Genomic DNA, 12,139 nt, shown 5'->3' on the forward strand with positions numbered 1-12,139 from the left:
CATATAGGTGACTAATGCCAATTCTGATAGACATGTAATTTTTTTTCTTCGAAAAATGCATCATAATTATTAGAAATAGAGTAACGAGATATAGAATATCTGAATTGTAATCAATCGCACATCATCATCTGATGAAGAATTCTAGCGGAACGAAATTAGAAAGAGAAAAGAAAAAAAATGAATCCACAAATCCACATGGGGTCAATGATTATGAAGTAATAATATCTTGGCTTGGTGGTCATTTAGTTATATCATCAATTATGAGTTTGACTGTGAGGTAAGATGTCTTATCCCTCTTGTAATCCTCAAGTCTATTCTTAATTAAGTTCATCTTGAGCAGTATCGATCGAAGACAATTCTAGTTAACTCCAGTGCATATATATACACATACATTGTTCACAACGTGATAGAAAGTACTAATTTCTCAACTTTTGAAAATAAAATGAACGGTTTTGAATTAATCATCAAGATTTTCAACAAAGTACTCGTTAAAGAATTAATTAACAATACAATTTTTTAACAAAATCTTGATGCATTAAAATTATGGTGAAGTATATACAATAATGATTTTTTTTATTTAATTCTTTAATCTCTTATATTTAATTAACCACACACACATACGTACATATCAGTTCACATTCACAATGACATGTCCCTTATATAGGATGCTGATGGGGAACAACAACAAGCCAGTCCAGGGCAGCTAACTGAACTTTTATAGTGTAACGTCGTCGTCTTGGTGATCAAACAATACGAGCATATTCCCAGACATGTTTCGTGCCACTCTAACTTGAAATATACGTCACTTTAGACACGTACGTACGTATGCTCGTACTTACTATAGTAGTAAAAAATAACAACAATGGAACTACAACACCATGTACGTACGTATGCTCGTACTCACTTCATTTGTGCGACATGGACAACATATATGTTGTTGACTTCAATATAATGAGTGTGGAGGTCCTTGTAGCCAAATGAGTTTATCATCATAACAAGGATATAACTGACTCTCTATAATCGCTTTTTATACTTAATTTTTGTTTTTTTGAAATTTTTTATTTCAATAATTAATGTAGACTAATATTATAAGATAATTATATTAGTTATTTATTATTAGCGAAGTTTATTTTATGTGATCAAATTAAGTGAGTTCATTAGACTATTAAATTAAATGATATAAACTTAAATGAATAGATATCAGTATTAACCTGTCATTAGAAGATAATAAAAATCCTATTAGGTTAACAACTATAACAAACATATGATCCCTAATATAGTGAGTCATAACACATAATTTATCTTCTTTCCATCTGAAGAATTACGAAGGTCTCATTGAGGAATAAAAAGAGACTATGGTTGAGGAGGAATTATAATGTCATTATTTATGATCGTGATGGATAGTCACAAAGATCTTACAACAAATGTCAAAAAATGCCTAGATCAGGAACCAACTATGAATCCAGGTATTTTATCTAATTCTTGATAATCAAACATGTTGTAGATCCTAGACTTTTGGTGAATTGTCCTAAATTACATATATACTTGTGAATTTTTAGTCTCCGCATGAAGAATAAAGATTAAAGATAATTTCAACAAATGGTATCAGAGCAGGTCTTTAATGTTTAATTATTAACAATTAGATAAAATACTTAGATCCATAATTGGTTCCTGATCTAAATGTTATTAGACATTAGTTGTAAGATTTTTGCGGTTATTCATCACGAATAATGACAATATGGTTCTTCCTCAATCAGAACTTGTTTATTCTTCAATTGGACTTTCGTAACCCTTCTGATTAAGATAATAGAAACTATGTGTGATGGTTCGGTATATTGGAAAACGTAATCTTCTTATAATGTGTTAACCTAATAAGGTTTAATTTCATTATCCCCTAATGGACCAACACTGACATTTGTTCATTTAAGTTCATATCATCTTATTTAACAATCTAACAGATTCACTTAGTTTGATCACATAAAATAAAAATCACTAATGATTAATAATTAATATAATTATCTTATAATATTAGTCCAAATTAATTATTGGAATAGAAAATTCCAACAATCTCCCACTTGAGCTATATATTCTAACAATTATATAAAAAATTCTTATATGTGCATCTGTACGTTATTTATCTTTAGACTTTCACCTTAAGAACTTGATTTATCTCATGTATCAATAATGAAATCATTGTGGTTTTCGTCACTACAACAAATGTAACTATACCTCAATGACTATCATATCAATACACTCAATGACATAGATCAATATGAATAAGCAACATGAAAATTACATGCAATGTGATCTCAAACATGCTTATTTTCCATTGGTTCAACTTAAGTCTTTAGCAAGATCAATCTTAAGTCCTTAAGTACAATTTAAATATTGTACTTAAATAAATAAATTTCATAATAAACTTATAAACCGTAATTTTTATTTATGCAAAAAATCAAACACATGAAATTCGAATGCAAACATAAAACATAATGTCATTGTTCATGATCGTGATGGATAACCGCAAAAATCTTATAACAAATGTCGAAGAATGCTTATATCAAGAATCAACTATAAATTTAAGTATTTTATCTAATCCTTAACAATCAAACATCTTTAATCCTTAATAATCAACTATATTGTAGACTTTACGACTTTTGGTGAATTGTTCTAAATTATAAACATATGAATTTAGGTATTTTATCTAAATGTATTAATTAATTATCAGTTATAAATATCATCATGTTTCTAATATTTTCTTTCTGAATTTAATTTTTATTTTATATGATTACTAGTATTTTATAACTTTTACTTTAACCAAAACAAATGATGTTGTATGTTTTAATTATTAATTGTTAAAATGAATTTTGATTATTTTCCTTTCAACTTTGGTAAATTAATGACTCTTGGGCATGAAAATCTACTAATTAATTAGTTTTTTATGCTTTGGCTCGTATAAATTGCTGGTTGAACAGGTCAACTTGTTCACCAAAACTTATATATATCTACCTCTAATTTCAACATATTTGTTTATTTAGAAAATTGTAACAAAAACATATGTAGTTTGATATGTAAATTTTTGGATAGTCCAGAACTCCAGATATAGATCGACTCAAGTTTGGCATTTGATAGAGTGTGAATCATCCGAAGCATACGCCATTCAAGCTCATAACTAGTTATGGGACTATGGATCATTCTAACAAACTGAGCATGTAATATAGCAAATGCCCAATACTTGAGAGTTTGTGGACGGTCCGTGTATATACACCAATCTAGCATAGCAAGCACACGGGTTTTTCAAGTGCTAGAGCAATTGTGAACTATATAAATTCTAGATAGATTGAGCATAGCAAACACCCAAACCTTTAAGACTCAATATTGTTTAAGGAATTGTAAATAGTTTAGATTGATTAAGCATAACAAGTACTTACGCTTTTAAAATTAATGTTTAAGAGATTGTTGACTGTTCATCTGATTAAAAACTCTTCAAAATAGATGAGCATGTGATCCTTAAATCCTAATCAAATTCAATAAATAAGTATGATTTTTTCACATTATTACTTACATCAGGTCAAGCATAAGAGTAATTATTTGGATTTATTGAGTTCAACTAGTTTTAGGATCCTTAGACATGAACAATAGCACTTTCTATAAATTCTAACTTTTATTTTATTTTATCTTTAGCTAAAATTGTAAATTTAGTCATCATATTTATCTCAAAATTCAATTTTGATTTTTTTATAATTTAATTTATGAATTTTGTCACCCAGATTTTTACAATCTATCTTAAAATTGAACAATGACCATTAATTATTTATCTTAACCTCCACGTGTCGTCGTTTTTATCGGATGTTGATAGTCACATGTCACAATTTTATGAGAAATTGACGTTAATTAAGTGCACAAAATTAATGTCTAATAAACATATAACATATAACGGTCAAGGTTGACAAATAATAGTCAATGCTCAATTTCAAGATTTGACAAAATAGTGAGATAATTTCCAATTTCGGAATTTGATAAAATAGTGAGATGATTGTAAATCAGGGGACTAAATTTGTTAACTAAATTATAGGGGATCAAAATCAAATTTTAAGATAAATAAGAAAATTAAATTTATAATTTTACCTTATCTTTAATAAAATAGTAAGTTTTTTGTTATTATTTCCTTGTCACCATATCTGCGTAGAAAAAGAGGAAAACTACTAGTAAAAAACATATTAGTACAAAATTATCCACGACAATACTTTATTTTTTGGGATGATGGACGGTGCAGCGGGGGACCCCATATGGTTCAATTTTCTTAAGCCCTCAGGATGACTATGCAGTGACAGAGTATCACGGACGGTCCTATCACCTTGCATTGGAAAAAGAGAACCTCAAACACTGCCCCCCACACTACATACTACTACTAGTGTAGTGAATTGACCCCACACAAGCATCGCTGTCTCTCTGTGTATCAATGCTTCTCTGACCTCCCTGTTTCAACAGTTTCTCGCATGCCCTCATTGTAATTATGGCTTAATCATTCAATACCAACAACTAAAGCCTCTTACAAAGGCCAGTAACTTTTCTGTTACCCTCGTCCTCGCGAACACCATCATTTTCACCTTGATTTCTTCAATATCACGTGCACAACCTTTTTAATACGTACTTATAGTATATTACTACTAATAGTCAACGAGTCAGTCAACGTATGCATATAAAGTAACTTTATTTACTTCTACCAAAGCCCAAAGGTGGTATACTGGTAGCTTTAAAATTTCAGTATCTTTAAGCTAATACTACTACCAGTATAGTATAGTAGGAGTTTGGCTTAAATAAGCTCTATTAAGATTAATTATGATTTCTTATATTTATCTTGTATTTTATATATCACATTACTTATCATATTTTTTTTATTTTTCTCCTTTTTTTTACTTGAGGTTTAAACACTGCAAGGAATTAATTAATGTTACCTGAATCCGCTGATCATTATTCCTACTAATTAAGATAATCATTTATATATGATTTTTTTTCTATTTGCTAGACCTAAGGCAGAAGAAATGCGACTCACTGTCTCGAACACACACACACACATTCTTCTTCTACCTATGTGTGCATGTGGGTAGTATCTGTTTTTAGAAAGTTCAGGTCTACTGTGTGTATGTGTGTGAGACTGAAAGAGAAAGAGTGTGTGTGTAGTGTGTGTGGTGGCCCATTAAAATTTATGACTGACTGCCACTTTGAGGATGCCATAATAAGATATTAAGAAAGAGGGTACGCGTCAAACCAAAGACAGCAAAGAGCAAATTAATTAATTAAATTGACATAGACTGACATATTATTTGTAATATAACTTGTTTCAGAGAAAAGAGCTAAGAATAAAAGAGTTCAGGTATGACATATATAAGATGCAGCTCACATATTATCTGTATAACTCTTATCTTATAATTAATAGAAATAATACTATGAAAGAAAAAATATAAAACAAGATATGTAATATGAGAGAGAGAGAAATGAGTTATAAAAATGTTTATAAAAAATAATATGAATCTCTGTCTCTCTCTATATATACTACCCATTATCATGTTATGATTATGTATATATGTGAGCTTTTGGTTTTATCTCTCAAATGATAAAGAAATCAAAACAAGAGAGCAGACACCAGTTGGAAGCCCTTACACAAGTTTATATATACAATACTTTTCAGGGGGTTAAATATATTTTATTCGATTCAAGTTTCGTCTATGGCTTTTTCTTGTCCTTTGGCAGAATAATCACATGAAGCCAGCCACTCTCTCTTTTACAGAATATGAGTACCCTCCAAAAAAAACTTATATTATATTCCTTGGCTTTAGCTATTCTAACATCCCTTGTTTTCTTGCTTGTACTGTCTGAAACCTTTGAAAGTTAGCTGTTTTCTTCTACTTTGCTAGAAAGCAAACCTTTCCAATATAGCTTCACTGCTCCCCCTTTTTCTAATATGCAAATGATACCCGGAGACCCCTTTTCACTATCCACTTCCCTCCCAGGGCTTCCCAATAATGAACAAAACACTAACACAAACCCTAACCCTAATACTCCACCGCCCAACAAAAAGAAGAGAAATCTACCCGGAACACCAGGTAATGCAAAATCATTTTTTTTAATTGATTAATTATTCTCAAATAAATTGATTTTGCCACTTTTCTTCAAACGGGTTTTAACTTTTTTTGAATTTGGATTGGATTATTATATATGCAGATCCAGATGCGGAGGTTATTGCTCTTTCGCCAAAGACTCTCATGGCAACGAACCGTTTCATCTGTGAAATATGCAACAAAGGGTTTCAGAGGGACCAGAACCTTCAGCTCCATAGGAGGGGTCACAACCTTCCATGGAAGCTAAGACAGAGATCAAACAAAGATATTCGGAAGAAGGTATATATCTGTCCAGAAAAAACCTGTGTCCACCACGATGCGGCAAGGGCTCTCGGTGATCTCACCGGAATAAAGAAGCATTATAGCAGAAAACACGGTGAGAAGAAGTGGAAGTGTGAAAAGTGTTCGAAAAAATACGCAGTTCAATCTGATTGGAAAGCTCACACCAAAACCTGCGGCACCAGAGAGTATAAGTGCGACTGTGGCACCCTCTTCTCAAGGTAGTTAATTAAATCCATACACTTTTTTTTTAATGAATATTCTGATGTTGGTTTAATTTTTCATATGATTTGATCACGTGAAAAAGTGAAAATTTCATGTCATAGAAACAAAGTAGACATGGATCTGATTGTCCGTTACATAGTCACGTAAAAATTCAGCTTCGTCTATATCTATAACTATATAGTATTTATAAGTTTTGCAATCTTTTTATATTAGTGGATGAAATTATAAATGCTCATACATGTGTAAGTTTGTTTCGTTTGTTGGTGGATTGAGCTTGGGATTTAATGTGCATATAATAATTGTGTATACATTAGCAGTATAAATGATTAGGTAATTAATGGGCAATTTTCATTGAAATTTGGACAGGAAGGACAGTTTTATTACACACAGGGCATTCTGCGATGCCTTAGCTGAAGAGAGTTCGAGACTCACCTCAGTTGCTTCAACGAGCCTAAATTTTATGAGTGAAGATACAACTATGATGAACACACAAGCTAGTTTGTCGTCAAGTGGATTAATCAATGGCCAGGGAATGCAAAGTGTTTCACATTTTGGTCCACATGGGCTTCGTTTAATGAGCATGGGCACAGACCAACAAAGACCAAACTTGTCACTATGGTTGAACCAAGGAAATCACCACATTAACAACCCACTTGATGTGGCATCATCAAGTTCTTCTGGTTTGCCTGAGGTATTGCACATGGCACAACCTAATAATAATGCCTTAATTGGTTCTTCTACAATGTTCTCCAATTTTGGAATAACGCCTGCTTCTTCCAATTCATCTAATCCAAACTTATCTCTAATGGGGAAAAAGGGAGAAGGTGGAGCTTCAGATTTGGCATCAATGTATTCTGAGAGTCAAAACAAGAATTCAAACTCAGCTACTCCAATGTCAGCCACTGCCCTTTTGCAGAAAGCAGCACAAATGGGCTCCACCAGAAGCACCAATCCTTCAATTTTCAGTGGCAGTTTTGGAGTAATGAGCTCATCCTCCACGCAAAGTACTAGTCTCAATAGCAATTCAAACCAAAGCTCTGACCAACTTAACCACGCCTTTCAGAATTTTAATGCAACAAGCAGCAGTGCAACTCTGTTGGGAAGTTCTACTAACTTTAGCTCGTTGACGCATTCATCAAACGGTTTTGACCAGTTTCTGATGGAAAACAATGTGGAGCCGACCCAGTTGAAGCTCCATCCTGGCTCAAACATAATGGAGCAACATAACTTGACAAGAGATTTTCTTGGCGTGAGTGGAAATGGAGGTGGACATCATGCATTTCTACCCCAAGAGCTGGCAAAGTTTGCTTCCTTAGGCTCATCAATGGGATTGAATCAGTTCACTGCAGGCCATCAATGAAGTCTTTTCTGACTATAATTAACTCATAGTATGACATATCTAGTGGTCCCAATTCATGTGTAAAATAACACTAAATTATTGGGAAGTTCGTGAAGGTTGGGACCAAGTTAGAGCGAGTTCGAGATCAGAGATGGTTCTTTGTGTGTGTTGTCAGCGGTTCGGAGGGTAAAAGGGACCCACTGCATGTTTGAGATGAAAGAAGGAACAGCGAGTTCCCCGAGCAATGCATGTTCTTCAAGTAGTTGTTGTTCTTGTTTGTTTGTCTTCTGTCTTAACCTTGTTATCGTTTTTGGCTTCTCTTCCTCGAAACAAGTGAAAATTAGTATAAAGTATAAAAAGCAACCAGAAAATAATGAGAATTTGATTGAAGAGCAAAAAATGGGAAAAAAATTTGAAATAAATAAACGTACTATACTAGTATTAGGTACTTTTATTATCGCTGACCGTGAGTCAAAACTCGGTTACTGGACAACCCTACATGGCGTGGATTATTAGTTCCCGTGTTAACATAACTTATGAGAAGGTTGAATATTTTGTGTATTGAAATCATTATAACAATAAATGACTCTAGACAAATTTACACGTTGGATATGTTAGTCATATACTCTTATAGTCTTATGGTAACCATATTATTTTTAATATGATTAAGGGAAGTTCACGAGGAGATAAGCATTTCCACGTACGTTTCTTATTCGGTTGCCTTTTTGGTAGATATCAAGTGCTGCACAGTAATTTTAAATAGCCAGAATCCAGATGCTGGGCTAACTTTTCCATAGACTCTAAGTATATAGTGATCAAATCTCTAGCTAGTGGCTACTGATAAGTGTTAAACAGTGAAGGTTTCGTTTGAGCCGTTTGATTTTTCAAATACGTACAATTTTATAGTAGTAGTAATTAAGATTGAATTAAGACTGCTTACTATTTTAGTGCTTGCTTTCATTGCCTGTTGCTTTCAGGTCAAACTTCTTTATTTGGTGGTATACTGAATTACTAAAAAATAGTCTATGGTTGCTATTTGCTGCTTTGCACAGTAGAAACGGTAAATGAAATATAAAGTTGGTTTAATAATAAAGAGAAAAGAAATAAAAAAGAGTTTACAGATTCGAATTTCTTTATTAATACAAATTAAGAATACTAATAACAACTAACATTTACTTTACTGATTAAAAAAATAAAAATTATAAAGTATGCCCTAGGCTGGTTCAATCCCTTGCAGTTCAGATGTTTGGAAAATGGAAACAACAGCCAATCCAAGCATCATTAAGCAAACTTCACTGGCTGATGTGGAAAATTTTAAATAGCTGTTAGGTTTATTAACTTAATGAAAACTTACTACAATGGATTGATGGAATTTTTTTATTGGTAAATGTTAATTTGTTAAAAATATTTGTAATGAAAAATAAGTTTTGTTAGAAACTTACAAAGATGTAATGGAAAATGAAATACCATTTGCATAGATGAATATTGAATAGATCACACAGACATATAAAATACAGTTTTTAAATAAGATTTTACCTTATCTAAAAAAAAATATTTACCTGATGTCACGGTACTCTTTGGCATGGATGAAATATTAATACGTACCCACTCATACATGATACTAAAACCAGCTCCATACGTTGATTGGGGTAAAATATTTACATTTAAAAGTTCACTCCATATTATAATATAAATTTTTTTCATGAACAATGCTAATATAATGAGATTTAAACATATAATTCTCACATACTTAACAAGTATAACTCAGATGTCAATGCACACTGAATTTATGAAAAATGGCTTAGATTTAATCCTCGCAAAATACATTCTTAGATAAGAATGAAAAATTTTAAATATGACTAAATTTTAGTCAAGAATTAATCTCACAATCAGTTCAAAGAATTTAAATTTGTAAAGATACCTTAGCATACCACTTAGGAGCCTAAGAGCCTAATTACGGTGATAAAATAAAAAACACATATAACCACATGTAAATCACCACTCAAATCCTCTACAACTAGGCCAATCCTAGTAGGTTATTTTACAAATCTAAATGTTTATTCTTTAATAAGAATGTTTTTCTATATAAAGCATTTATTTATTTTTGGTTAATTTTTATTCCTTTTAAATATTATATATTAACTTTAATTCTTATTAAATTCTATATAAAGTTAGTATATCTTTTCTTAGATGAACCAAATTTTAAATTAAATTTATTGTAATATTAAACAATTTTAATTTAATTTAATTTTAAAATTTTGAATTTCAACATCTCATGTTAAGAAAAACTATTTGTATTAATTTTAATAATTTAATTCTGTATTTTGACTCAATTTTAAAATTGTTATATCATTAATTAAACCTTATTTAATGCGATAAAATATTTCTCATAATATAAATAATAATAAAAATTACTTTATTTGATTCGGTGATAAAAGTCCTCGTTTGGTTATAACTTTTCTACAATCTATCAAATGTAAATAATTACACATTTTTTAATATGCATCTATCATTTCTCATTTGGTTGAATTGAACTATATTAACTTGCCTTTTTCTCTTAAATAACCCTACGAGAAAAGAAGCCAATAAACAGTAAATGAATGCTTTCATTTTGTGTTAGTGTTCTAAGCAATGAATCGACCTTAATTATCTTGTGCTTTATTAAGATGCGTCTCTTCCTCGTGGACCTATATCATAGGACCTTACAAAGATGTACTTTGCGATCATTGCGAAACAGTGTTTGAATTTTGAATGCTTTCGAGGATAGCTTGTACATGTCCAATGGCCAATTGACGCGGTTCCATGTAAATACTAAGTAGATGGTAAGAGCATGATATTTGAACGTGCACAAAGGAAGAGATCCTAATAAATAAAAGGCTAAACATTTTGGATAAATACTCATATATTTCTAAAACTGTGAAGCAATGATAAATTAATTTTTAAAAGATAAAAAAATTTAAATTTAAATTTAAATTCTAAATGTATAAAATATACAATAAATTAATCCTTGATATTTTATATGTTAAAAATTTTTGTTTTTTTAAAAATTAATTATATAAAAACAGTTAGTTATTCTGTACAAAATATAAATTAAAATACAAATTTAATTAATGATCTGAGAAAAAACAATAAGAAGATAAGTATTTTAGTGAGAGCGAAAATCATAAAAAAGAGAGGTATTTTGGAATACCTCATTTTTCTCTTCTTCCTCTCTTCTTCTCTCTCTCTGCTGGTTTCGAACCGAAGACTCGTTGCTTGGGAAATGCATTCCAAACCATCAAATCGTTCGGGAAACCGGCGTTAATAAATCCAACGGATATTAAATTTATAACAAAATTCTCTTGCATGCATGCATTCTTCGATGTTGAACACTTGGAGTCTTGGACCCTTACCAATGCTTGGTGTGGTATTGGTATATATTTATTTATAAAATAAAAAACCAGACACACATTTGAACTACGTTGCATTCTATTTATTGGAGTTGTCACAATTAAACACTTTATCTAAGGTCTAAGCCCAAATAAAACTGGACCCATATTTACATAGTCATACTGTTTTTCTTTGTGACTCAACCGAAACCCAAAGTCTTAATTGCATTGCCACTTTATTAGTAGGGTGTTCTTAACGTGATTTGATTTAATTTTTAGATAAAAATTATTCAAATTAAATATAAAATACAGATGTGATTTAATTTTAATATAATATCAAATTCGAATTAAACTAAATCATTTTTTTTAATTTAGTTCAATTTCATATTTGTTTTATTTTTTAACCTATTATCATAATTTAAATTTATCTAGTAAACTTACATACTTATTATATACTTTTTATATAATTTTAAAAATTAATTTTTTTATTTTTTTTTTTAACATATTTTAGTTAAAAATTATTATCTTGACTTCTATTTAATATAAAATAATGTTACCAGCTTTTTTAATATAATAATAATTTGTACATCATTTAATATTTAACACTACTTTTTAACAATATTATTACTATCTTTTTTAACATATAAAAATAAAATGTACATATTAATTATAAAGTAAGTGAAAATTTAAATTATCTAATACTTATTATTAATTATCACAATAGAAATTAATATAATTATAATATACATTTTGTTCGGCTTGATTTATTTTTTATAATAAGATCCAAAAACTAAATTACAAAAAATATA

The 12,139-nt window shown here is 30.3% G+C and overlaps 1 protein-coding gene across 2 annotated transcripts; it reads left to right on the forward strand.

The window, feature by feature from the left end:
* The first annotated feature begins 5,600 nt into the window (after positions 1-5,600).
* Positions 5,601-8,373, forward strand: LOC114399269 (zinc finger protein JACKDAW-like). Of its 2 annotated transcripts, XM_028361423.1 has the most exons (4): positions 5,601-6,104; positions 6,223-6,619; positions 6,990-7,314; positions 7,441-8,373. In XM_028361423.1, the coding sequence occupies exons 1-4, from the start codon at positions 5,963-5,965 to the stop codon at positions 7,981-7,983; spliced, it is 1,407 nt and encodes a 468-aa protein (XP_028217224.1). In that variant the 5' UTR covers positions 5,601-5,962; the 3' UTR covers positions 7,984-8,373. The 2 variants fall into 2 exon arrangements, with proteins under 2 accessions (XP_028217224.1, XP_028217223.1); XM_028361422.1 differs by having other exon boundaries at positions 5,602-6,104; positions 6,990-8,373.
* Positions 8,374-12,139: the final 3,766 nt, after the last annotated feature.

This window comes from Glycine soja, chromosome 19 (genome assembly GCF_004193775.1).
Source record: "Glycine soja cultivar W05 chromosome 19, ASM419377v2, whole genome shotgun sequence".
NCBI lineage: Eukaryota > Viridiplantae > Streptophyta > Magnoliopsida > Fabales > Fabaceae > Glycine > Glycine soja.

What these genes read in the sequence shown, in the direction of transcription:
- LOC114399269 (XM_028361422.1), top strand. Translation starts at nt 5,963, where the DNA reads ATGCAAATGATACCCGGAGACCCCTTTTCACTATCCACTTCCCTCCCA. An exon ending in AAATCTACCCGGAACACCAG is followed by an intron (nt 6,105 to 6,222) that starts GTAATGCAAAAT and finishes TTATATATGCAG; the next exon opens with ATCCAGATGCGGAGGTTATT. An exon ending in TGTGGCACCCTCTTCTCAAG is followed by an intron (nt 6,620 to 6,989) that starts GTAGTTAATTAA and finishes AAATTTGGACAG; the next exon opens with GAAGGACAGTTTTATTACAC.